Source organism: Phalacrocorax carbo, chromosome 8 (assembly GCF_963921805.1).
Source record: "Phalacrocorax carbo chromosome 8, bPhaCar2.1, whole genome shotgun sequence".
Lineage (NCBI taxonomy): Eukaryota > Metazoa > Chordata > Aves > Suliformes > Phalacrocoracidae > Phalacrocorax > Phalacrocorax carbo.
The window spans coordinates 43514737-43541656 of record NC_087520.1 but is presented as its reverse complement, the minus strand read 5'-3'; the positions used below and the strand labels follow the sequence as shown (position 1 = coordinate 43541656).

The 26920-nt window shown below is 59.7% G+C and overlaps 1 protein-coding gene across 2 annotated transcripts in view; it reads left to right on the top strand.

The window, feature by feature from the left end:
* The first annotated feature begins 13374 nt into the window (after positions 1–13374).
* Positions 13375–26920, top strand: part of GSE1 (Gse1 coiled-coil protein) — a 105237-nt gene continuing 91691 nt past the window's right edge. The window contains exon 1 of one of the 2 annotated variants that reach the window (XM_064459704.1): positions 13375–15410. In XM_064459704.1, coding sequence (XP_064315774.1) covers positions 13431–15410 — 1980 coding nt within the window. In that variant the 5' untranslated portion in view covers positions 13375–13430. The remainder of the gene's footprint in view (positions 15411–26920) is intronic. The other variant, XM_064459705.1, reaches the window with a different exon arrangement.

Here is a 26920-nt window from a genome sequence, read left to right as displayed (position 1 = left end):
TGCTCTGGGTGCATGCCCAACTTTCAGTATCTCTTAATACTGGGGCACAGATGGGCTTTGCTCCCTGTCCCTCCTTCATCCCGGGGTGAAGGACCTGCCCGCTTATGCAGAGCGGGAGCAGACTGCCCCCTCCGGGGTCTCTTCTGGCTTTTGCAGGCTGAACAGCCCCCTGCTCGCATGTACCAGGGGAGCTCCGGGTCTCCTGTAGCGCACCACGGGGCCACCTTTCCCTCTGGGTGCCAAGAGGAGAAATGCTGGCTCTGCCAAGGAGTCCGTGAATGGATCAAGGTGTTAATGACACTGTAGAAGTTGAAGATTTCATCTCGCAGACCAGGAGTGGTCCTGGCAGGGCTGCACCAATGCTGCAGGCACCTCGTAGCCTGGTGGGATGCTGCTTAGGAGGCAGTTGTGTCCAAGCCGTTTTGCTGAGGATGTGTAGGAGGGATGAAGCTTGCAGTCCTGGGATCGTGTGTGTGTGGTGGGAGCTGGCTGCATGTCTGGACACAAGATCCCTCAGCCCACTGGGACCAGAGTTGTCCTTAGCTCTGCCTGGAGTGTGATGGGGTCCGGAGGAGCGCACGCTCGGGCTACAGCCATGCCTTGTACAAGGTGCTTGCGTGCACCGTTAGCAATGGAGATGGTAGTGCCTTTGCACAGCTGGCAGTCAGGCCCAAAATGCTGTCCCCAGCCTGGGACACCAGCACCTTTGTCCTGGTGTGTTGTTTCTAGCAATAGCCAGGACCTACCTGCACAGAAAAATCCCATTTCCATAGTGGGGTTTGCTGTTTGCTCCCCAAGGTGGTGGCTTCCGTGGAGCCAGGGGTCTGTCCATCTCACAGCTCCGTTGCTGGTGTGAAGTGATGCCGCTCACCCCCCTTATCCAAGTCCCCAGGGGCTGTAATGGGTGGTAAAACCATGCAGCCAAGGTGGGGGAACCCAGCTGGCCCTGGGGGGCTGCGTGTGGGTCAGACCCCTCCACTGGCAGCACTTGCCTGGAGCCAGTGCCAGGAGGGTGTGGGTGCAGCTGAGATGTTTCTGACCTGCTCTCAACACCTGGGATGCTGCCATGGGTGTTGGATTTGGCTGGGGTGGGAGGGCTCAGTGGAGCAGGGGCTGGGGGCTGCTGGGTACGCTCCCACCCGCGCTCCAGGCTTGCCGGGGTAAATCCAGCATTGAACAGAGCTGGGCTCCATCCGCTCGTAACTGGCTCTGGTGGGAAAAGCAGCCTGTTCATTTAAAGCATGTTTTAGTACCTCTGGGCTCTGCCACTGGAGGGGGAAGCCCCAGGAAGGACAGTGGGAAGGATCCAGGTGTCCTCGAGTGGGACCGGCTGCTCCACGGCCAGAGGCTCCTGCCCCGGCTTGGCCGGCGCCGGGCACAGGGACGTGCTGGGGCTCGTGTCGCCCTGCCCTCCAGCACAACGCCTATTTACGCCTTCGTCCCTCTCGCTGACTTTGACGTATTGCAGATGTTTTCTTTTCAGGCTGGTCAGTGGAAGAGGAATGGCTTCGTATACATCGGAAGCACCGTAAATCACTGCGATGGGTTTCTCAGAAGGGCTTCCAGCCAGGGCCATAAATGTATTGCCTTCGGCCAATATGACATCCGTGGAGCTCCCTGGCCGTCCACCCGGCCGGCGTGCAGCTCAACGGCGCTCTCGCATCCAGCTAGCACTCAACAGCTGATAACTCCCCCCCCCCCCCCTTTTCTTCCAAGAGTTGAGCTGTTCTTCGAACTAAAAAGCTCAAAAGGGCCTCCAGCCAACAGCTTAAAGCCCAAGACGTAGGTTTTGTGAGCTGGGTGGTTTAGTGGTTACAGAACATATGTGTTGGCGTTCAGGTTGCTCTGGGACCCCCATCATGGGCCAGGTTACCCTGAGCAGGAGCTCGGTCCTTCCCCAGTGAGCAAAAGGTCTGGTAACTCTGGAAAAGGTAATTTATTTCTACTGGCCACAACTCCCGCTTCTTTGGGGGAAAAGGTTAAAAAAAAAAATAAAGAAAAGGAAAATCTTTGTGCACAATTAAATTTTTTTTAAAACCATAGTCCTCCCCCTCTGTTCTTCACAGTGTTTTCCCACCAGCAGGATTAGGAAATCGTGTTTCATGTCACTTTGGCTGCCGACCCTTGTGAGAGGTGCTGGATTTTAGACAAAAGAGCTGGAAGGGGTCTTCTGAGCTCACCTCAGCCTAGAGGAGGGGAAGTCCTTTCATAAAGAGGTTTAGTAAGCAGCTTGGTCTAAAGAAAATGGCATGGAAAAAAATCCTGGGCAATGGATGTCCCGGTTATGTTGTGGAATATGAAGCGTTCTGCTGGGGAGAAGGTGCTTCCCTGTGAGTGCTGCTGCTCTGCGTTTTGGGGACACTGGGTCCTTCGGGACCCTCGGGGAAGGGTTGCCCTTTCCAAAAGTTTGCAGCGGATGGGGTCCGATGTGGGGGGAAAAAAGCAAATTGGGGATTTTAAATTAAACTCATCAATGTTTAATCACTGCAAAGGTGGTGTTTTCATGCACAGGTTGCAGCAGCCTCAGCAGGATGGCCGGGGGGCACAGGGGATGTGATAGGGCTGGGACCACCGTGGGAGCAAAAGGGTTTTCCATCCCCCATTTTCTGGGTGTCTTTGAGCCCTGCTGGTGTTTGTAGTAGGGTCTGGCTGGGATTTTATCCTGGCTTCCCAGTGGGTCTTTCCATATGTGTGGCTGCTTGGCATAAGCCCCTGTGCACAGGGGAGCTGCCCGCCCTCGGGATGCTTGTAAGAGCCGTAGCTTGGCCCCTAGACAGGTATTTGCTGCCCTTTAAAGGCAAGATACTGGCTTTGATGCTGTGTCCCTCTACCCTGCAGCTTCTCTGTGTGTGCTGACCTGCGGGGTTTGAGGACCTTTCCATGCCCAGGGGTTCTGGCTGGCAGGCGTTGCACGCAGCATCCTCACCGCGGCTGCCGGCAGCCCGGACCACCGCTGGCGCAGGTGAGCTGCTGGCGGCAGAGCAAGCCAGGAGCTGCTCCCCCCTCCTGCTCTCTCTCCCTCTCTCTTTCCCCGTGGAGCATTTGGACAAATAAAGTTCGGAAAAAATCCGAGCTGGAGCTGCTGACTCCTTGTGCAAGCGGTTTAAAATAGGCCACGCTGTTCCAGCCCGGCAGCAGCCAGCTGGCCCCACGGCCTCCCCGCTGGAAAACAACCGGGAACAATAACACGGGAGCCCCGCACCGAGGCTGTCACCGCGGCACAGGCAGCGCTGGGACGTGACCCGCTCCCACCCTGCCTCCCTGCATGGCCTCCTGCCCAAACGCAGGTCCCTGGGGGCATCGCGGGGCTGGCAGGAGCAGAAGGGCTGGTGGTGGTGGGGAGGAGGGCAGTTTCGTGACATTAATGAGTCATTTCCCTTTGCTGTGCAGGTGGGATGTCACCGGGAAGGGGAACCGAGGCACCGGCATTGGGGGTGTGGGGCACACAGAGGAGCATCTCCCCTGCAATAGCATCTCCCCTGACCTCGCACCAGCTGTGCCTGAGTGTCTGCCTCCGAGGGGGTCCTGGGCAAATCAACCCTCTGCTCCTATTCCTGTATTTTTAATACAAAGTGGCGCTGCTGGCCGGGAGCCCGGGGGGAAGCGGGCCCCAGGTGGGCTGGACAGCGAGGTGCCGTGGGGTAGGACCGCGTTCCCCCCGGGGCCGGCTGGTGCCGTCAGCCCGCGGTGCCTTTTCCGTGCTCGGCGGTCCTTCGGGGACAGGAAGGGCTGCATTGTAAGATGGCCTTCCAGGATTTCCTCCAGCAGCCCTCGGAGCAGGATGCGGCCACACACTGGCTTCCAGGGGAACCTGCAGCCTGCGTGGGTGCTGGGGTAGCCTGGGGACCCTCTGCTGCTCCTTTCCAAGCTAGCCCTGGGGCAAGCCCAGGTCCTTGTGGTCCTGGTCCTGTGATCCCTGCAAAGCATCAGTCAGTTCCCAAGGCACGAAGGAGGGCTGGGAGCTGGCAAAGAGGTGGGAGCCCCATCAGCCCTGGCCTGATCCAGCACAGCTAACAGGCTCATTCACCACCCTGGCCCAAAAGTGTTGTGTAAAGGAGGCAACAGGGTCCCCGGTGCAGGCAGTTTAGCTCATGTCTGCTCCTAAAGATGATCCTTGAGCACCCTTGGCAGTCTTGTGGACTGGCGTGCCAGCAAGGGCTCAGCCAGACATGGAGCAAGAGTATGGTCCCCCCAGGGTAGATCCCAAAGTGCAGGCACTGCGGTGCAGCTTATGAGGATGTGAGCAATGCACCGGTGCTCCCAGGGGTCCGGGGCCATCACCCCATCCCAAGCCTGCATGCAAACACAGGGAGCACCCCATCACTGTCCCTGGCTTATTTCCTTGTCCCTGGCTGCCACTGCTGGCATCTGCTTTGCTTCCCATCATCGTGGTGCTTTCTGATCTTCCTTCCAATGTGGTCTGGGAAAACCCATCTGTGGGGACACAGTGGCCAGAGCCATCTGCTCTGGCAGCATCACACCAGCCCAGAGTCAGGGCATCAACTGAAACCTGAGGGGTGCAGCATCCCCCCTGCCACTGGCGCCGGCTGTGCATGACATTGGCGGTGCCGCTCATCCTCTTGCGCCTGCTCCCTCTGTACCGGCTGCTCCAAGAAGGACAATTCCTTGTTGCGAGGATTAATGGTTGTGTGCAACTTGCCTTGAAGAGCTCAGCACCTTGGCTGGAGAGAGGAGGAGGATTTGGCAGCCAAGAGCAGGGGGATTAGCAGAGATTTGTTGGATCTCAAGGGGAGAGGTGCCAAGTTTTATTTGCCGGAGTAGAAGTCCCGCAGCAGGGGACCCCGAAGGATGCTGCATGTCCCTATCAGCTCGCTGCAGCACTCGGGGCCTGCCGAGGGGGACCGGGGCTTTCTGTGTCGGGGAGCCCATGTGCCAGCGCCGCAGGGAGATGCCACGGAGCCAGCTTTTTGGCTTGTGTGGTGCTGAACAGGTACCACAGGCGCCTCGCTGGCACGGCCAGGGTCATGGGGGTGTCCGTGTGCCTGGAGGATGGAGCTCTCTGGGGCAGCATGAGATGGATCAAACGCAACGCTCCTTGGGATGTGCAGGAGGTTAAAACCAGCTTGTGTTTAAGCCGAGCCCACGTGGTGCTGGTGCTAAAATACCTTTGGGAGTTCAGCCCCACGCTGGCGGGGAAGGGGGTGAGCTCGTACCGCCAGCGCTTCGCTGGGCAGCACGGCGAGCCTGCAACATCTTGTGTAACAAGGAGCGAGCATCAAAGGGAAATGCCTGAGCGAAGCAATAACCCACGCTAACAACAACAACAAAAAAAAACCCCTCTCCCCTTTCATTTCCCTCCCTCCCCTCTTGACCTTGAAGAATGGTGGAAGGTGTCATGTCATCAGCATTTCCCAGCCGCTGGGAGCTGGAGGGGGGGGGATTTTTTTCTTCCTTCGGGGCACCCTGCCAAGAATAACAGCCGACTCCAGCAGGTCGGCACAGGAAGGGAACGGCTGGAACCTGATTTGCAGTCAGACGCTCAGAGAGGCAGAACGCGTTTTATTGAAGAGGTCTCCAGGGAGGCATAAACCTTTCCCCCCCGCAAAAAAAAAAAAGAAAGAAAGTTAAAAAAAAAGCCTTTCCGATGAAGCTGTATTTTTTGTTAATATGTATTTTAAAAAGCCTTTAAGATAAACTTGCTTTTAGTTCATGTTGCTGGTGTTGATGTACTGCAGGGGTGGGAGTGGGGAGGAATGAGGAGAGGTCAGGACGGGGACCCCATCCCTGGTGCACCCTGATTTGGGGCTGGGCGTGCGTGGAGTCCCCTCGGATGACTGTGGTTTGGCCCGGTGGGATCAGCCTTCATCTCTGGTGGCAGGGCGAGCACATCCCTTGGGATGGATGCGTTTAGCAGAAGTCAGAGGGAGACACAGAGGCGCAATTCCTCCCAGGAAGGGGATGTTGCTTGCCTTGGATACAACCTGGGCACAGGTCAAGAGGTTCAGTGTCCCCATCGTAACCAGTGCTCCTGAGTCTGACTGTGCTTAAACACCCTGCGGCTGGAGGCGTGGGAAGGTCCCCAGGGCAGGGACCGCTGGGCTCTGAGAGCCTCTGCATGGCTGGAGGGGGCAAATCCCTGCTGGAAGCCCACATTTGGTTGCGAAAGCAATTAGAAGGACACAGGGACGTGCTTTAACTGGACAGACCGGACAGGAGCTGGCAAAGGGGGAGGTGCCCGGCCCACGTGGAAGCTGCAGGAGGATGGAGGGCTTCACGGCCGCAGAGGTACCTGCCAAGCTGGGGAGGGGGCTCTGGGGACTGGTGATGCCTCTTGACAGGCATGGGGGGAGAAGGACTCCATACAGGGAAGGGATGAACTGGTGGCTATGGGAATTTGGGAGGTGTGGGCTCACACTCCTGCAGATTTGCCCCTTTGCCTCAGTTTCCCCAGGCGTGACGGCTGCATCTTGAGTCTGAAGGGATGTCTGTCGCGGCTGATGGGCTCCAGTGGCAGGCAGGGAAGGTGAGCCCACAGCGGCAGGAATGAGTGGCTGCTTCAGCTGCACGGCCAGCACCTTTCCCGTGCATCGGTGCTTTCCACAGCGGGGCCGGACCCTGCATGGGCTGTGCTTGCCGCTGTGGGGCTGCGGGCTTCTGCCCCATTATTGCCAAGAAAAATCTTGCCCATAAAGTAGTTTCTCTTCTCACCCTTTGGCTGCAGAAGGGACAATTGATTCCTGATTCGCTCCAGCCTGGTTTTACCAACCTGTTTTCAAAAAAGAAAGAAAACAAACCCCGTCCACTGCTTGGCCATACGAAGGCACAGGAGAACCTCCCAAACAAGCACTTCCACCAATTCTTAGAGTGAAGACACCAGCAGCAGCCCTTGATCTGCAGCCCCTGCAGATCAAACCTGCTGAGCTCCTGGCCCTTGGTCTGCTAATCTCGTGCCACAGCTCGCTAAATCCTGCAAGATGTTCCCAATAACAAGCACAGGCTGGACTTGGTTTGTTTGCAGAGCTTCATCCTTGGGGACGTCTAGTACCCTTGGCTCCCTTGAGCTTCAGATAAGCAACAATCGGCTTTGTGGGAGCCTGGACCGTGGGTGTTCGCACCTCGGTGAGACATCCTGGGGTGATGTTTGGGCCAGGGTAACAGTCACCAGTGCCGGGATCTCAGGGTGCTGCTGGCCGGGTGCTGTGCTGACAGCTCGGCTTCTCCTGGCTGATCCGCATCCCTCTACCGGGAAGCACCGGGGAGGAGCGGGGTCCTTGCTGCCGGCTCGCAGCCGGGGCCGTGGGATGTGGTGAAGCCGTGCAGCTCTCCAGCTCCCTTTTAATTCTTTTCCCAGCTGCGTTGCCTCATCGCCATGACCAGGCTGTAACCGGAGCGGGTCAGCGTTTTGCTGATGGAATGTTTTTCCATCGGGAAATACCAATTTCTGTGGGAACATCTCCATTTTGACCAATTTTTTTTTTTTTTTTTTTTTCGGGGGAGAGAGAATACTTAAAAACCTGGCCTTTCAAGGAGGTTTGCTTTCCTCCTAACACTGCTTTTGAGGCAAGCCCAGAAGGGCGGGGTGTGGAGGGCGCAGGGTGCGTGCTGATGTGGGAGTAAAATCAGGGCTGAGCAAAGCCCGAGGATTGCTTCAGAAGGAGTACGCTGGAATATTTTTTAAAAAGTCAAAATGGAGTAAACTGGCGTATTAACCTCAGAAAGACTTTCAATCTGCGTTTTGGAGCAAGATTCAGTCTTTCTTTACCGCTCCCTCTGTATTTGCCTTTTCTCATGCTCTGCTACTTGGGCATCCCAGGCACCGCTCCATCCGCTTGGGTTTGACATCCCGGGTACCAGATGTCGGCAGGGGGAGAGGCAACACCAAGGGGGATTTTCAGCTGGGTAGGAGCTGTAACCTCCACCTGCTTCCCAGGAGGACGAGGGTGCCTAACTCTCTTGGGATCTTTTGGAGCTCCACCAGCTGCGGACCCGGCCCCAGCTCCCCGTGGCTGCCCAGCAGGGCAGATGGCATCTTCAACTGGTGAATAACGGGCTGGGAATAGAAAGCTGAAACAAGAGACTGCGTCTTCCCGTTGCATCTTCAGCGTCATGTGAGAGGCTCCTTCCCTCCCATCCTGCTCGGCAGCGGCCAGGGATTGCCTAGAAATAGCTCCTGGCACTCACGCGGCAGGACCTCGACCTGCCCTGCCGCGTGCCGGGGAGCCGATGCCATGCACAGCCCCACCGCAGCTCCCTGCGTCGGGGCCCGGTGGCCAAGCAGGAGCAGAGGGGGCTGGGAAAACACTTTGAGCTTGGAAAACACTTTGTGCTGCCCACAGCGGGGATGCCAAGTTGCTGGGATGGGTTTGTTCCCTGGGCTGCTGGGCCCCGAGCAGGACACGGGGTGCAGAGTCCCTGCTTGGTGCAAGCCCCCAGGGGCACTGCGGGGCTCAGCTGCTGCTACCGAATTTTTACTGCTGTGCAAACTGTTACTATTTGCACTGACAAACCTTTTCTTCCTTTCTCCCCCACCCCGCCTCTCCTCTCCACCCTTTTTTAATAGCAGCCTCTAACAGCCACACTCATTCTTCTATGTTGACACGGCCCTTTGGCATCAGCGCTTGGCATTTGCAGAGCAGCTCGTTCTGGAAAGGAAGAGAAAAAAAAAATTTAAAAAAAAAAGTGCAACTCGGCCCTTATGCCTTGCAGGGGACGTGGCTCCCTCCTGCCTCGCAGGGCACGGTGCCACCGGGTGAATCAGCGCCCAGCCCCGCCGGGGGTGAGCCGGGAGGTGCGGTACGAGGTTAACGCCACCAGATGCCCATGCAGGGACTCGGAGCAAGGGCTGAGGGTGCTGGGTCTTCACTTTGCTTCCACGTGTGTTGGTGCACTCCCACAGGTGTGTGCACACTCATGTGTACCCCCAGGCTGGCCCCGGGACCCAGCCACCGGCGGCCACCGGGCCAGGCGCCGAACGCGTCCCCGCGATGGCTTTGTCCTCTGGCTGTCACAGGAGCAGCAATTCCTTTGCCGCAGCATCTCCGAAAGCAGTTGGCGGAGCGGAGCAGCTCTGGCTCAGCCGCAGCATGTCCCTGCAGGGCTGCGGTGGCTCTCGGTGGCCCCTTCCTCTCCCAAAAGTCATCTTTCTCCATCCTGCCTCGTGGGGACCGTCCCAGCAGCATCCCTCCCTGCCAGGCACGGACCACCCTGCATTATCCCTCACTGCAGACCCCATGCTCCAGTCCACGGCTGCGGTTTCAGCACAGGGCGGCTGCCTCTCCATCCCCTCCGCTCGCCCCACAGCTCCCGCTCGCCCGCACGCAGCTTCTTTTGGGTCATCTTTTTTTTTTTATTTCAGGTTCCAAGCCACGCAGAGGCAGATGTTCCTGCTCGCACCAGCCGCGATCTTGGCTGAGAGCATCCTTGAATCACCTGCACGGCCACGCGAAGGACTGGGGGAAATAGTTTACAAGCAGGAGAAAACCTGTCTGGGCTTTTCCAGCAAAAGGAATAGAAGGGAAAAAAATCAATTATGAAAGTAAAAAAAATTCAAAGAAAGGTTAAAGCAGCAGATAAAGGATATATCCTGACTATTTCCATGAACCAGCCCTATCTTTTCCATCTGAAAGTGCAGCACCAACCAAGTGCAGAGATCAGCCCTTTTTTTAAAAAAAAAAAAGAAAAAAAAAAAGCTTGCAGAGACAAATACAGCTGTTGAGTGCAGAGTTCAAGGTCGTCGAACGCCAGGCCAGTGCCCCGGTGTCCCGCGGCCGTGTCCTGCTGGCCTTGCCCCGTGCAGGTGACACCGTGGTGCTCAGCCTGGCTGCCCCGTGCCTCAGTTTCCCCAGGGGATCGCCACCCGTGCCTGCGCGTGGTGGCTTTTATAGGTCTCTTGAATTTTGAAGAGGGATGACAGCGGCGCTGGGCTGCCCGGCACGGTGCCCTTCCCCGCCTGGGTTCGCGCTCCGGCAGGACGCCGGGAGCCCACGGGCAGAGGTGGGAGCCTGGTCAGGCGCCACGGCCAAGCTGTTCCGCCTCCCTGGCTGCGCACGGCTGGGAATCGCCTCCTTGGAGAAATATTCCCTTTTCAAACACCAGACCCCGTGGAGGATTATCTAGAGGGGGTGGCTGGGGGAGCAGTCACGCTGTCTCGAAGGCACTGTGTTGTTTGAAATGCTCTTTAAGGCACTTGATGACTCACAGCAACAGCTGGAAGGAATAAGCAGTTGGTAATTTCCATATTAACCTCCCAGTCCTGGGGACTGGGGGGATCTGCAGCACGTGCCTGCTCATGAGGGTGCAGCGGCACCTCGCCGGCGTGCTGTGGAGTGGGTGCTGCTGGGCACCGTCCCGCAGTGCCCGAGGGGCTGCGGGGATGGGGATGAGGATGACCCCAGCACCGGGCAGGCCGGTGGCGTACCCATCCTGAGCCCCTGCCCAGTGCAAGCCTGGGGAGCGCCGTGCTGCGAGTCTGCCCGTGGCTGGCTGTACAGCACCTTGCACAACCAGCACTGAGTCCTGATGCAATAGGGTCACGCAGCAGCTGTCTGGCCCCTGCCTTGTAGGGGACATCTGTCCCTGGGGCTTGCCTTTGTGCAAGGGGATGATCCTGCACTGCAAGCCAGCGAGGAGGTCTAAGATGGGTGCAGCGAGGACGTTTACCTCCTGAACCCGGACTGAGAGAGGAGCAGAGGAGCCATCCTGCACCGCGTCCCGCTCCGTCTGCATTGCATCCTGCTACCCCCACGGCACTGGGCTCGGAGGAACGGACCTGGCTGTCACCATCCCCAACCCTCGGGTCTCTTTAAAACGCCAACTCCAGCAGGAGGGCTGCGCGCCGGCGGGAGCCGCGGTGGAAAATCCTGTGCTAGGCTTGCCTTGAACCCCGCGCGCCCCGGGGGACGCGTTTGCCGCCAGGGCATATGTTTTCAGTTCTTGCCGAGGCCGACTTGAGAAATTTTCTCTCCCTCCCAGCTTCTCTGTTGCAAACAGCAACCGCAGGGCCGGGGCGGCACAGGATGATAAATGAGCTGCTCTGTCCGTGTGCAGCCAAGGCCCGGGAAGCTGCACCGAGGCAGGCTGCATCCCGACGGAGCATGGGGGGAGACGGGGGGCTTGTGGCGCCTCCGGAGAGGCTGGGGAGCTGAGCGGAGGGTTGGTGTTTTGGGGCAGGGTGAGGAGGGGGGGTCTGGCCCTGCTGAGCTCTGGTCCTTGAATGCAGCACGTTGTTTTCTCGCCCATCTGTGGAGCAGGCGGGAGAGCATCTGTTGGCCGTGCTCGAAGGGTGGGCTGAGCCGGCGGCTGCATCTCCCCTGGGGAGCTCAGGCTGGGCAACCGGGGGCAGCCCGAGCCCCTGCTCCCCAGGGAAAACTCAGAAGCAGCAAAGGATGCACGGATGTGGTGAAGCATTCCCTGACCCGGTGCTGGCACCCGGGGTCACGGACCCCATCCTGCCCAGATGTCCCCTTCCCACCTGGGAAAAGGGGTGACACTGAGAGGCCACATGCACCTTTAAAGAACATCTGAGTCATGTCCACTGCGACACGCTCAGCCCTCCCAACGCCCTCGGTGCATAGAGCAGCCGCCACATCAGGCCTATAAATAAATAAAATATAACGAGGCCCTGCTGTCTTCTGGAAACCCCTGAAAAAAAGCCCTGCGGAGCCAGTTCTCCCAAGGTATCGTGTTCCCCGCTTTGTGGGTCGCCTCCCACCTCCCCCCCTTGCTTCTTTATTGCCGGAGCCATCTGCATGGAAACTAGAGCCGGGTCCCCGAAGAGCCCTCCTGCCCCCTGCCCGCGCTCCAGCTGATGTCACACAATCTGTTTGATCTCACGGCCAGTTGCTGGGGAGCGCCGGACGCTGTCACCCTGCGGTCTGGGTGGGAGATGACATCAAGTGTTGGTCAACCCAAGGCGGGGGGGATGCAGCTGGGGTGCCCCGAGGGCCAGCATCGTGCTCGCACCCCCTGATGATGAGGAACGGGGATGGTGTGGCTTCTCCGCATCAGCCGGGTGGCCCGACACGTGGCTCGGGTGTTCAGCCCGCGGTCCCTCTGTCCCCCTGTCCCCGTGTCCTATTGCAGTTACCAACCTTGCCTCTTTGGCTTTGAACCTGTGCAGCACCCTCCTTCAGCTGGGCAGGCTCAGGCTTTGCAAGGACAGGACCGAGGATGTTGCAGTGGCTTGTGACGAACTCAAACTCACCAGTACTGCCGGGCGCAGGCTTCCTCCTAAAATGACCACTTGAAAAATATCCCTACAGCTACTAATATATATTTTTTTAATCGGGAGAGCTGTGCTGCGCTGGTGGGCATGCTGACTAGATGCTCGGGCGGTTAATAAGTCAGGTTTAATTGTGGCTGGACCTCGGTACAGTTTGCACTTCCGCGGTGCCTATTGTCCAAGGACAGCAAAGTGCTTTACAAGCATTAAATCTTATCGCAGGCTGCAAGGCAGGTAAGGATATACCGGGATTATTGCATGCGTCGCTGAAACGCGGCCAACTCCGGCTGGGAACACATCAGCTATTTACCAGTGAGTGGCAAAACGATGCAGCATTTTAGGACCGAGCGGGAAATAGAATCTGGTATTGAACTGGAACAGCAGCAGGACTTTTAAAATGTGAAATAAATTACAGGGGCTGATCGTGGGTCGGGACACTGAGTTAAGGGCTGGTGGGCAACGCTGTGAAGGGCAGGGACGTGGCCGGTGCTTTCGGGGAAGCGCCGTGGGATCTGTCCCGCCGGCGTTTACACGGACACGGTGGTGGCTTTTCCATGCTGCTTTGGGGAGGGGGAGCCGCACAAAGGGCACGCCGTGGCGTGGGGAGGGGGCCGCGGGTGGAAGAGCGGTGATGGAGGGGGAGGGAACAACGCGTGGAGGCCCTTTGGGGGGGTTGGGGTGCGAATCCCCGCGTGGGGCCGGTTCTAAACCACCCTCCCGGGGTGGGTTTGTAAATCCCTTCCCCCCCCCACCCCCACCCCCGCGTGGGGTCCCGTCGCACCCCCCCCCGCCGCGGCTGCCGCCGTTCCCAGCCGGGCTGGCGGCGGGCGGGCGGCCGGGTGGGGGGGGGGGGGGGGCGGCAGGGACTCGTTCCTCCCCCCGGCTCCCCCCTCGCAGGCAGGTCGCGGCGGGGGGGCCGGGGAGGAGCCGGGCCGGGGGCGCCGGGGCCGGGAGGCGGCGGGCAGCCGCCCTTCCTCCGCGCCGCCAGCGGGACCCAAACTTTCGCACCGAACTTTTTATTATTCTTTTTTTTTTTTAAAAAATTATTCTTTGGGGATATTTTTGGTTGGGTTTGGGGTTTGTTGTGGTTTTTTTTTTTTTTTTTTTTCCTTCTCTCCTTGCCTTCTCGGCGGCGGGAGGAGGCGGGCGGCAGCGGCGGGGGGGGGGGAGAAGGGGGGGGAAGCGCTTTGCAAACCCGCCCCCCGAGCCTGCGTGTCCGGCGGAGCCGCGGGATGAGCCGGGGGCGGCGATGAGCTCGGCGGGGCCGGGGGCGGCGGCGGCGGCGGCGGCGGCGCCGCTCCTCTCCCGCAAACAGCGGCTGATGGCCGCGCTGGCGGCCGGCGAACCGGCGGTGGCGGGTGGTCCCGGGGCTCCGCAACCCCCGGCCCCTCCGCTTTGCTGTTTTATTTGCGGCGGCGGCATCAGTCGCGGTAAAGAGCTAAAGCTTCAAGTGCGACCCCCCCGCGACCACCGACCCTTCTTCCCTTTCCTCCAGCACCAGGAACCGGCGCCCGGCGCCCGCGCCGTCTCGGCGGAGGGCTGCGCCCTGGTCTGCGCCGTCTGCCGCTGCTTCCTGGGCGAGCAGTGGGACTCCTTCGAGCGCAGCCGCACGCCGGTGGAGAAGCGCATGTACTGGCTCAAACGGCCCCATCAGTGCGAGGCGGCGGCGGCGGCGGCGGCGGCGGCGGCGGCGGCGGCGGGGGGAACCGGGCTGCGCAGGGGGGCCACGGGCTGGGACCCCGCCGCGCCGCCCCGCCGCCCCGCCGGCCACGAGGAGGAGGAGGAGGAGGAGGAGGAGGAGGAGGTGGAGGAGGAGGAGGAGGAGGAGGAGGAAGAAGGGCCGGCAGCCGGTTCTGACCTCTCCGAGCTCTCCGACGCCGAACCCCTTTCGGAGCCCGAAGGGGCGGGGGGCGCGGCGCGGACCCCCCCGGTGGCGGCGGGGGGCAAGAGGGGGCCGCCCTGCTGCTCCTCGGAGGACAGCGAGATCAACATCACCAGCGAGGAGGAGGAGGAGGAGGAGGAAGGCAGCGAGCGGCCCGCTTGGGCATCGGGCACCGCTTGCTACATCTGCGGCAGCCCCTTGTCACCCACCACCCAACACCGCGTCCACGTGCAGAAGCAGGAGAAGACCTCACCGGCACCCTTCTTCCCCTTCCTCTGGCTGCACAGCCCCCCGCCGGGTGCCCAGCCCCTCTCGCCCACCGGCAGCACCCTGGTGTGTCCCTGCTGCTTCGCCTCCCTCATGCAGCAGTGGCAAAGCTTCGAGCTGGCCAACGTGCCCGTGCTGCAGCGGCTCTACGTGGTGCCCCTCAACGCCGGTGCCATGCCCGCCAAGGGCCGGCGAGGGATGAAGGAGGATGGAGCGGGCGCCCCGCCGGCACCCGAGGCTTGCTACCTCTGTGGGGAGGAGTGCGGCAAGGAGGCGAGGCCGGTGGCGGCCAAGATCACCAACGGCAACGCGAAGAGCACCATGCATTTCCCCTTCCTCAGCCTCCTGCCTTGCCCGCCCAGCGCCAAGGGGCTGAACAAGCACTGGGAGGTGAGCAGCTGCCGCAAGTGCTTCGGGGTCTTGCAGGACCTGTGGGCCATGTACAGGGCCTGCCACAACGAGGAGCTCATCACCTCGGTGCAGAGCTTCCTGGGGAGGTACCACCAGGTCTTCTCTGCCGGTGACCCCGGCGGCCTGGCCGGCCACCCTGCTGTCAAGCCCGGTCCCACCTCCGTCTGCTACATCTGTGGGGCCGAGCTGGGAGCCGGCAAAGAGTTCCAGCTTAATGTCAACCCGCCGGGACGATTTGGGGAGAAGGAACCTTTTTTCCCCTTCCTGACGGTCTACCCGCCTGCCCCGCGGGCCAGACCGGCCGACTCGACTGGGCTGGTGGCCACCTGTGTCCTCTGCTACCATGACCTGCTGGGACAGTGGCTGCAGCATGAGGGCAGGAACTCCCACCACCCTAGCAGCGCCTGGTCCCGGCAATACAAAGTGGAGACCTTCGTCTGCTTCTTCTGCCGGCAGGAGAAGAAGCGATGCCTTGGATTAAAAGCGGTTCAAGTGGCCAGGCTCCCCGTCTTCCTCTACACCCTCCGCGTGGCCAACAGCTTGCTGGTGGATGACGGGAAGCAGCTGACCATCGGCGCCTGTGCCGAGTGCGGTGCCGTGGTCCTGGCTGGCAAGAGCATGACCCCGCCGGAGCTGCTGGCGGCAGCACCCCCGGCTCTCCTCCCCAAGGTAAGGCGTTTGGCCTGGACCCCACCCCTCCCCTCCTGGCGTTTCCCACTTCTGGCGTCAAGGAGGAGGAGGAGCGGTGACATAGATGGATGCTCTCCTTTTGGGTCTGGTCCCTGGGGGTGAACATTAATGGATGGGGTGCCTTTAGCAATGAACTTTTGGAGCTGTCAAGCCGCAAAGGAAAGGATGAAAATCCTTCCAAGAGGTGGGGAGAGCCAAGACCTGTCCCGTTGCAGAAGCGTGTATCTGTGTTATTGGTGCCTGCTGGCTCGCAGCCCTGCGTGAGGGAGGTGGGGGCCAGCACGGAGGAAATCCTGATCCCGTACCGCTCGCCGTCAAGGGTGATCAGAGGTGCCAAAGGGGAGGGAGGGCTGCCTGGCCTGCCCACCGCAGCAGCATCCTCGGGAAGCTCGAAGGAGCGCGTGGCCTCTGCTGCCATGGGAAACTTCCCAAGTTATCTCTGGTTTTATAAGGTGCTTTAATCAAATGATTTCCCCTTGGAGAAACCCCAGCCCTTCCCACAGCCAGGGGGCTGATGTGTAGGCTCGGGGCTGGGTGCCCCCCACCTGCGCTGCTCTGGTTATCCTGTGGCAAGGGTCCCCCGGGCAGCGTCGTCCCCCGCCTCCAGCCCCCTGCGCCCCCCAGGCCGCTGCGATGGAGCCCTGCAGCCCCGAAGGGTGTCGTGGGTGTCATCGCCCAGGTGCTGCCAGTTTCCCGGGTTGCTCTTTTCTGCACCTCCTGCCGGGGTTACGCAGGGTGCTTCAGGGGCATCACCTAGAAAGCAGCACGGCAGAGCCAAGGTTTAGTCGTCACAAGCTCGCTTTTCTCATGGGATGGGGAAATAACTGCTTTTACCCCCCAATTTCCAGCTTGCAGGGAGCGTGCTGGAGAGCCGCCGCTCTGTATCTGCAAACCAGGCCCCAGGCTGGGCTCTGTAAAATGCCGGCACCCTAAATCCCCGAGTTCATTTTCAAAGCCTTTTGGCTCCGTTTGTAGCCAGAACCCTGCGGCTCTCCGAAGCGCTGGCATTTTCTTTAGAAATGTAAACCAGCCCTTCCAAGACAGCGCTCCTTTTCTCTCCGTTTGCTCTCCCTTGGCTGGTTACAAATATAATTTTCCATTCAGCCGTGCCGGCTCCTGAGCTGGGTGGGGGGGACACGACGCTGCTTGGAAAGCCACCAGGCGGGAGCTGCACGCACCGGAGGGTCGGTGCGCAGCGCCGGTGCGGAGAGTGCCAGGATGGCACGGGAGGTTGGGTTGGCACCGGTGATGGGAATCCTCTGGAAGCCATTGCTTTTGGGCGGTTTCCCCCAGGCTCTGTCGGGCCGAGCCGGATGGTCCCGACATCGTTGCAGGTCATTCGTGGATGCAGATGATTTATTTTCAGGCTCGCCTACACGGGAGCCTGCTTCCAGCCAACACAACTTGCTGCGTGCGGAGGGGTCTGAGGCGGTGGAGACTTACTGGGTGTTGGACCTGGTGCGGGGCTGCATGGGTTGCGGTGCCCATGTGGTCACAGCTATGCTGTCCGTCTGTCTGTCCCCTTGGTCTGTTGGCATTTGCAAGGTGCTGGAGCCCTTAGCGACTGGTGTCCGCAGAGGAATCGAGAGGCAGGCGAGCATCCTCCGGTGCTAACGCAGGGGTTGATGCTGTGGTGATGCTCCAGCAGAGCCCGGATGGGTGCAGCTGGTGAGGAGGGTGGCATCCGCGAGCCCACAGCCAGTGTTTCATACCTCTGCCCTGTTAGTGTCCCCTGGCCATGCCAATGGGACGTTATAGACAGCAATTCTATCCCAGCTCGGATGCCAGTGTTGGGTGCTCGGGGGTGCTTCCTGCAGGGTTTGTTAGTGCCCCCCAGAGCCTGGCATTTCTCAGGCACGGCAGTCCTCATCCCCGCTGGCCCCAGCCCCAAACTCCCACTTGGGCTCTTGCCTGCAGCCCTGTCTCTCACCCGAACAGCTCTGAAAAGCTTTTGTGTGGGGCTATGAAAGGCAGAGGGGGAGGAGGAGGACGTGGAGGGTGTCCCGGGGAAGGGATGCTATTCAGTTCCTCCCTCTTGTTCCCGGGTTTGCTAATGAGCAAATTAAGCTGCTACAACGGGCAGGGTGGCAGAGGCAAGGCAGAGCTCTTGCACCGGGGAGCTGTCTGGGGAGACCACGGCCGGCCTAGGGAGCATTGTGCTTTGCTGGGCTCTGCCATGTCCTGGTGGTGACTCTGCCTGGCCAGAAGGTCCTCTTGCCTTTTTCCTCCCCATCTCCACACACTTCCCATCAGGCTGGGATCTCAAAGACGTCAAGGTTATTTAAAACATGGCTTAATCCTTGGGTAGGGTGCTCGGCTAATTTAACTGTACCCTCATTGAGCCGCGCTGCCTGCTGGAAGTCACCCCGGATGAGCCTTTCACCCTTGTGTGACACCCAGGTCCCTGTTCAAATGGGACCAGGCAGGAGGGAGTAAGCCCGAGGGGTTAAAACCATCTCCCCATTCCTCCTTGCAGCTCTGCAACTTCATTTTTTGAATGTACGTGCTTTTCCACACACCCAGGATTGACACACACCCTCCCCCCCCCCCACCCCGCATGTAGGGCTGGTGATTTGTTGCTGTCCTGCCTGCAGGTGTTTGACCCAGATGGCTCAAAGTTTGAGGCACCAGGTAAATGCACAAAATTCCACCAGACACCCCCACATCCCCCTCTCTTAGCAGGGCAACAACAGCAGGAGGGGCTTATGCCCTCTCTATAACAGCTTGGAGGTGCTAATGAGGGAATCCCACATCTGAGGCTCATCAGGAGGGTGGAAGCTCCCGTATTTTGGGTGGGGTGGTGCCTCTGCTGCTGGTTTCGTTTGGGGAGTGGTGGGGTAGGTGATGCTCTGTGGGGGTGTGGTGCTGCCTGTGGTCCTGCCTGCTGCAGGAGGGTCTCCTGGAGGTGAGCTCTGTAGGCAGAGGGGCTGCTGCAGAAACGCCACTGTTGTTGGCTTGTGTGGGGTTTGTGTTCTCCCACCAAGAAAAAATGGCACTGCTGAGCTTTGGTAAGGGTACCCTGGCATGGCTGTCCTTTGGCTTGTCCCCCTTGGTCCCCTCCAAGGCATGCAGGTGTGCACCATGTGTGTTTTCTTTCCAGCTGTGTTGCTTGCAAAGGGGACCTGTGCCGATCTAAGCACCCGTCAGTGCAGGGCTCCTGAGTTTGGGGTGGCTGCTGCCACCAGGTATGATGTCTTGTCCTCTTGATCTGGTGAAACCCGCTGCATCCCAGCGTTGAGCCCCTGCTGCCGGCCGGGAGGAGCTGGCTCCCTGGGGCACTGCGGGACAGGCGGCTGCTGCGAGCGGAGCAGGTGTTGAGGCTGATTGCTTTGAATAAACCATAAAACGCCCAAGCTTGGCCTGTGTCCAGAGGCGATGCTGACCCGCGTCGCCGGCCGGCCGTGCCTGCTGAAGGGGCCTCTGGGGCCACCCCTTGAGCCCTCCTGCCCTCTCTAAAGAGGCAAAGCGCCGCGTTGCTGGCAGTCCCAGGTCAAGGGCTGCTTGTGCTTGACCTAGCTGGGGTTTTCTGTGCTTGCTCCGATCCTTTCTCTCTGCCAGCACTGGGAAGAGCGTCCCCTGCCTTTCCGACTTTTCCCATCTTCGCCTGCCACTGCTCTCGCTGCAGTTATGTCCCTGTAAAAGTGAGCTCTGTTGGTTTTGGTTTTTTCCGCCCCACCCACCCCGGCATGCAACTTTCTGCAGATACATTCAGATTTCTGGGAAGCTCTCAAATCCCTCCGTAACTCGAGCAAAGCTGTTCAAGTTTCCTTTGGGTGCCCCACGGCACCGTGTAGAATTTGCAGCTGGTGCCATCCCGCTCCTTGGGAGGGCTGAGCACTTGCTGCCGTGTCTCCAGCCCTGTCCTCAGGCTGGTTCCTGAGCATCGCCCAGTGTTTTCCATGTCCCGTTCCTGCTTTGTGGGGGTCCCTTGGGTCTCACTGCACGGGGCTGTGTCTGGCGGGGCGCAGTCAGACTCATGGGACCGAGTCCGCTGCATTTATTGCTTGGCAGTGGCGGTGTTAGCTCAGCTGGGGATTTGGCCCCTTTTTTTCAGGTTACAAGCTCCAAAGGTCACGCTGCATTTCCAAAACGCTGCGTTGAGCTTACAGCTGTTGTTGGGCATTTTCTCTTTGCCTTTTGAAAAAGGTTTTGGGCAAACATCAAAGAGTTCTTGTGCTCTTGACTAAACCTTGTCCCACTGATGCTGAGCAGCCGCAGAAACTCCGGGATGCCACAAAAGCAAACCCAGGAGGTGGAGGGTGGTGCCTGACCCTCTTCCTGCATTGCACCGGGCCATATTCCTGGTATGGGTATGGATATTTGGGTGTATCGCAGCATGAGACATAAGAAGCCTGTGCAGGAAGGGTCCCAGGTCATGGCTGGACAGGCAGGACCTCTGTCTTGTTTGCATCTTTTATTAATTTTGAAGAAAACAGAAAACCTTCTGGCGACTGGCAGTGTTTTGGGTGGTTGCACTTTCTCTGCCAAGCTGATGGCTCCTCCATGCATCCCAAGCCCAGGCTTCATGTGTGGGCTCCGGAGGGGTGGCATGAGCTGCATCAGGCTTCTGCTTGTCCCTTAGACATGAGGGAGGAGCAGTGTCTGTCTCACTCATCTCAAGTTTTCAGCTTCCAGCTCGGGTAGGCTTTGGTGGTAATATCTGTGCTTGTGCCAATTTTTGCCATCGCTAATTCTAGCAGATGTAGAGCAAAATCAGGCCAGGGTATTTTAAGCCAACTTCATTGGGATAAACCTGGTTTGTTTGCAGCATATGTCTATGTAAAGATGTTTTTAGCGAGGCTTACATTGCCTTTCAGTAAAGCAGCTTCCTCCGCAGCGCCTGCTGCGGCTAACACCGACTGGGTCTGGCATTTTTCGGATGAGATCTCAATCCCGGCACGGAGGTGGCAATATAATCATGATATGACTTCATGTCTTGGGGCACGGCATCCCGTAGGATCGTGTTCCCAGATGGCAAACAAAGAAACAACACGAGAAAAATGTGCCGCTTACTTTTTCCTGCCGATGAGGTCAGGGTGGGTTTGGTATGTACCCAGCCAGGCTGGAAACCTGCACCCCTCCATCCCTCCTCATCCTCATCTGCCACTTAGGTTGTTTAAAAGTCACCCCATGGGCTGGTGGCTCTTCCCCCCGGGGTCTCCGGCCAGGGGTGCATGTCCTTCAACTGTGGCGGAGGGGGGAACAGCAAAGGGGCCTTTTGCTTTGGCCAGGCTGACCTTGCTGTACCAGCTGTCCAAAATACCAGGGCTCCCGCGCCGCTGCCAGCCGCCGTGTCCTCCAGACCTTGTGCTGACTCCACAGCTCACCAGCTGGCTGCTATATATTTATTTTTTACCCACCCCCCGCCTCTTGCCTTTTCTCTGCCTTTCCCAAAAGCAGCAGCGGAGGACAGGCAGCCCAAGTGCTGCCTCTCTTCTGCAGGCACCTGCCAAAAACACTGGCCTGAAATGTGTGCTGCCCAGGAAACCCTGCCTGCACCCCCTACCCCCCGAAATATCCCCCACAGCCTCCCTGGGGAGAGGAACTGGCTCCGCTCAGGACCCCTGCAGTGAAAATGCTTTCGCAACCACTGGAGCATCTTGCAGCAGCCTCCCTGTCGGCGCCTCGTACGAAGCTACGGCCAAGTCGGGAGGTGGGGTAGAGGGACGGACGGCTCTGGCTGTTGCGGACAGACAGATGTTTTGTCCAGATACTTGGCCTTTCTCAGCTGTCCGGGAAGCACGGTCACAGAGGGCAGCCCAGGATGCTCGTCGGACGCTTCCCAGCGAGGAGGAACCTCCCCGCAGTAGCAGTGTGGGTGCCTGATTTTGCAACCGTGCCAGTGATGGCAGGAGCTGGCTTTTCACTGACCTCTGCCCCTCGGTGCTCAAGCTAGGTCCTGTGCCAACACCCCCGCTGTCATCGTCCTTGGGTGCTGAGCCGGGGCCGAGGAGATGTCTTAATCTCCTGAGCAGGTTTTGGGGACCTGGGAGGTTTTGGGACTGCCTGGGCACAGAGCACAGCTGGTTTGCTGGGAGCCTTGTTGGCTGCGATGGGTGTCCACTGTGCCCTGGGTCTGTCCCCGTGCTGGTTTTGGGTGGGGGGGGATCTGTTTGCTCCCTGCCGGCATGCACTGCTCAGAGAAGGGTGCTCCCTGGCTCCCCAGAAAGGGCTGTTGTCCAAACAGCTCCTGTGCTGCTGGGCAGCATCTGGCCAGATGTTGTTCTTCCTCCCTGCAGCAAAAGGCCTGTGCTGCACGCTGGCATCCTGGGCTTGAAGGGGTGGTATGGAAATGTCCCTCTGTTGGGGGGGACGCTGCCCTTCTTGGGGACTGCGAGTTTGGCGGCTTGGGAGGGACTTTGCAGGGGTAAATCCAGGAGGATGGTGGGGCAGGAGCACCCTGTTGCGTGGGGAGCAGGGTGGGAGCTTGAGAAGGAGCCACCAGAGCTTGGCTGGTGGTGGCAGGTTCCCAGCCACGCTGGGCTTTCCCCCGACGTGAGCAGCTGGTGATGGGAGCCCTTCCAGCGGCACAATCCTCCCGGGCCCCGGCCCAGGGCTCTGACAGCTCCGGGTACCCCGCCGCCAAGGCGGGCAGCAGCAGCACCTCGAGCGTGCCTTGGCTCCTTGCAGAGCCGATGCTGCACGTTGGCAGGTGCTAGCCCAGCTTTCAGGGATGTGGTGCTGCTTCTTACTTGTACCCCTGTTTGCAAAAAGCATTGCTCCCGGCCATCAGAGCATGGTTTCCCTCCCTGTGCTGTGGAGAGGATGCCGGAGCCCTGGTGCCAGCCAGTTTGCTCCCAGTGCTGGGTGAGCAGCTGCTCTGGTGTGGTGCCGGTGGCCCCGCCAGCCTCTCCCCCCTCTCCAGCCACTCCAGCACATGCGAGCCTTGCTGCGGCATGGCTGGATAAACAGCCTCGTGCAGCTGGCCTGGCCTTGGCATGATGTTTTTCTCCCCCCGCATCTTGAGAAGCTGAGTCGGGAGGAAGGCGACAGCTCTGGGAGGGAGTTTTGGCTGGGCTGGGCGGAGAAGGACATTACCTGGGTGCACTTTGCAGCCTGGCATGAATATGATGCTGCTTCTTTATTTTCCTTATTTTCCTCCCCTCCTTCCACGTTAGTGCAAGTGCTGCCGGGCTTTAGTAGCTCTCGGGAGACTGAAGTCATCTGTTTACCCGTGGAGCTGGCGTGCTCGGAGCAGCAGCTGCCCCGGCTTTCCTCCTCTAACCTGCTGGCCCGCGGCGAGGTGCCTGTGCCGAGCGTGCTGTGACCTGCACCGGGGCAGAGCGAGCGCGGCGGCTGCCCCGGGCTGCCTCCCATCGCACGCCGGCCGGCGGCACAGGCGCAACGGGGCTGCCTTGCCGCAGGTGTGGGAGCTCCCTCCAGCCGGAGAACTGACAAGACTCTCTGTTTCGGTGCCTATATACAGGCACCAGTGCTGGATGGGCCATTCCCAGTTGCATCGGGGACCCACTGCAGGATTTACCAGGGCTTATTCAAGCCCTTGCACACAAACTCAACTGTCTGGCCCGCTGCTGCCTCTTCCCGCTGGGTTCTGGCATCGCCCGTCCCAGTACCTGGGGAGAGGCAGGTGCTGTCATGGCTGGCAGGGGTATTTCAACCAGGGGTGCATGGGGAGGGTCCTGGCACCCCCCCTGAGGGATGTGGAGTGGGGCAGGAGGGCTTGCAGGGGCTGGTGTGCACCCCATACTCTCTCCCAGCTCTTCCTGGTGATCTTTTGGCTTCTAGTTTAGAGCTAAAACAAGGCTGAGACCCAGCTTGGATGCAAAGGAGGGTCATATGGGGAGATGGGTGGTGCTCCCTGCAGCCAGGAGCATCCCCTTTTTGCTGCAGGGATGGGGGGCTGCCTGCTGGGGCTGGAGGGCAGGAGCGCGGTGGTGTTTTCCAGCCAGGGAGGATGCCGGGGCTGACTTAGCACAGAGCTTAGGCTGCCTCCAGGGCTGCCTGCCCCTCTGTGACCCCACTTGAGGCTGTGTCCTGGCATGCTGGCACCCGATGCGTCCCCATCTCCTGCTGCTTTTGGGGCTGGCGACTTCCATCGTGAGGGCATTTTGTTCTTTCAAGCCCCAGCTGGGGCTAAGTGCCTTTCCCTGCAGGACCCACTGCACCCCAAGGCACAGCCCGGGCTCTGTTGCAACCCCGTGCAGGGTGGTTTCCACCACTGACTCTCCAAAATGGTTTTGATCGTCCCTCCCTGGCCTTCCCCCCCGCTGAAGGGGGGAGCTTATCAGCTGATGGCTCCAGAGGGTCACCAGCAGCCGTGTCGGTCCCTGGAGAGCCAGACACAAGGACACTGTGGTCGCTGGAAGGGACCTTGGAGCTGGGAATGTTTTGGCGACAGCCGAGGCGTCAGCCTCTCGCTCAGCAGTTTGCAGCCACGGCAGGGTGGACAGACCCAGGGAGGGAGGGACGGACGGACAGGCAGACAGCTGTGCAAGGCGTCTCGGGGGCCGCGTGCGGGGTGTTGGGCGAGGAGCAAATTGCCACCGTCGCCTCCCATCTGCCTGCAGCATGTTTCTGGAAGCGGGCTGACTTCAGTCGGCCGTGAAGCTTTTCATCGAGTGATGATCAAGTGCTAGTGATTTCAGTTATTACCCTGGCCAGAAATAAATATATAGATATGTATGTATGTCTCCTGCCCTCCCTCCTTGTCTTCACTGCTAAAACAGCTGCATTTTCTTCCCTCCATCTCTTCTCCCCCCTCCTTGGAGCAGGCAGCATGAGTTATCCTGAAGTGAAAACACAGTGAAGACAAGGCCCTTCAGTTTTCCCGGGAGGTAACCGTGCCAAGGTCAACCCGGCGCAGGGACGGGGCCCTGGCTGCCGCCCTGGCTCTCGGGCGTGGGTGGCACCCCGGGGGGCTCAGTGTACCCTGGCCGTCCCCGGTGTGGAGGACTCCCCCGGGGAGCTGGGGGGACGCCGCTTCTGCCTGCAGACAGAGTCCAGATGCCCTGGCTGCGGCATCTCTGGAGGGGGAGATGAATTCGCTCCTGCCGTCTTCTGTTTTCAGTCCAGAACATCTGCACAGTAACTGGGAAATCTGGGCTTTCTCCTGCTTCTCGGCCAGGTCCTGTCAGCCCTTTCCTCTTCCAAAAAGGGGTTTGGTGGGTGTTTTTTTTTCCCCTTTCCCTCTGTTGCTTGTGCTGTGTAACCTGCTCCCTGTTGTGTATCCTGTTGGGGCTGTGCCTGGATTTTACTCTGTGCAGCTGCTGCAAAGCAGGGGAGGCTTTTGGGGGACCCCCTGCCTCTGCTACCCCCCAAGCAGCCGGTTTGCTCCCCTGTGAGCAGTTTTTCCCATGGGACTGTCCCCAGCGTGGGTGACTGGTGGCATGGGGATGCAATGGGGTTGCCCAAGCTGCTACATCACTTATTTATTCCAGCTGGTTTTCCTTTGCTGATTCCCCCATCCTCATGCTTTCGGGCCTGATGCTGCATCCCCAGAGCCCGGGCACTGCTTGCAGTGTGTGTGGGGCTGTTTAACCCCTTTGCACCCGTGTCTCCCTCCCAAGAGCTTGCACTGGGAAGCACGGAGGGCTGCAACAGGGTGGGGGCCACCCTGGTCCCAAACCAACCCCCCTGGCTCCCTGGTATTTCCAGCAGCGAGTGGCTTGGCGAGCCTGGCCCTGGGCTGGCCAGGCTGGCTCTTGGCTTGGCAGCATCCCGCATGGGTGAGGTTTCTCCTGCAGCCCTGCTGCTGGCTCGGGCTCTTGGCAGGGCTGTGCATGGGTGCTGGGTACCTCCTCTTCCTCACTGCTGCTTCCACAATGCCATGATATGGGGACCCTCGGCAATGCGTTGCCCCAATATTTGCAGCCCTCAAGGAAGTAAGTCCTGCTGCATCTCGCCTCCTTCCTCCTCTCCCTGTGCACGGGCAACCCCTGCCCTCAGCATCCAGACCTTCTGCACCCGAGCTGCTGGGGTCTGGCGAGCCCTAACCCTGCTCCATCCTTTATTGTATCTCCTTCTCCTTCATGCACAACGTTTTCCTCCCTCTCTGCTTGCCTCTTTGTCCCTTTGCTGTGTTCCCTCCGCCTCGCTGCCCTATTTCTGGCCGCACTGGCCCCGTGCCCAGCGCCCTCAGCTCGGAGCGGAAGGAAGGACTCCGGGGGAAGGAGGGCAAAGCCTGGGTGAATCCAGCAGGGGTTTGACCCTGGCTTGGAGAATGGACCGACTGCTCAGAAGGTGTTTGGGGCCACAGATATTGTGGGTGCCATCTCTCTCATGGGTACCCATGTGCAGAGCCGGCGGCTGGGTTGCAGCCAGGGCAGCCCAGGGCGAGCTGGGGTCTTGCAGCACCCAAAGAGACAGGGGAGGAGGGTGATGCCACCCCTCTTTTGGCACTTTGGGGACCTTGGGGCAAGCGCCTGAATATGCAAGTGGCGCTGCCTACTCTTGGGTTTCCTGCTCCTGGAGGAGGGGGCACCCCTCGGGACAGGGTGGTTTTGGGTGGGCTTGAGGGCTAGCATGTTCCTGGAGGAGATGGCCGGGCAGGGTGGCTTGGGACTGGGGCACCCCTGGGCACCTGGAAGTGACGTGCACCCGATGTCCTTGTCCTGGGGACAGCTGTGCAGCGCTGGCTTCACAGCTGCTATTTCTGGCCAGTCCGTGGCCTCTGTGCCACGGTCTCCAGCACCGGGGCAGGCAGGGTCTTGCTGCCGGCAGCTGCTGCCCGTTTCCTTTTCATTCCCTCAGACCCGTGGGATGGATGGGGACAGGATGAGGAATCCCCCCTGGCGTGGGCAGCGATGGAGAAGCTTGAGACCTCTTGGGATCTACCCCCCCCCCCCCCCCAGCCCTGTTTCCCTCCCATTTAAACCCGGCATACGTCTCTGTTTGGTGGGCGGCTGTAAAAATAGCACTTGGTTTGAGTTAGGAGGGTGGCGGGGAAGGGCTGGGAGGGGGCCGCGGTGTTGGGGGGAGGTCCGGTTTCTCCCTTTCCTGGAGGAATTAGGGAGGCCACATGCTGCCAGGAGTGTTTGGCTGGTAGAGGCAAGCGGAGGCTCCGAGGAGGCGAGCAGGCGTCCGCACAGATGGAAATTTGATCACCCACGGCTCAACAGATTGTTTGATTTATTTTAAAATCAAGCAGATGGCTGCAACAGGAGTTTGTTTAAGTTCAGCTCCGAGCTGGGCCAACGGCCAGGATACTCGGGGGTAGGCGTGCCAAAAAATGTTCAATGACTTTGGTCATCACCCACCTCTCCTCCTCCTCCTCCCCTCTCCCTCACTCCAGCGCACACACCCCGGCTCCCCCTCTTATCGCATCCTCGCCTTCATCTCTTGGCTCTAGCATTTTGCTTTGTCTCTCCCGGGGCGGGAGCACACACTTGCCCTCCACTTTTCCTCCCCATCAACTCACTCAGGAGGGTTTAACTCTTCCCCATCCACCCCCTTGCCCTGGCTTTCTTGTGTTGTGGGGGTGCAGGGAGGGCCCCCCCAATGGAGAGAGGGAGCAGCCCCTTCTCTGGGCT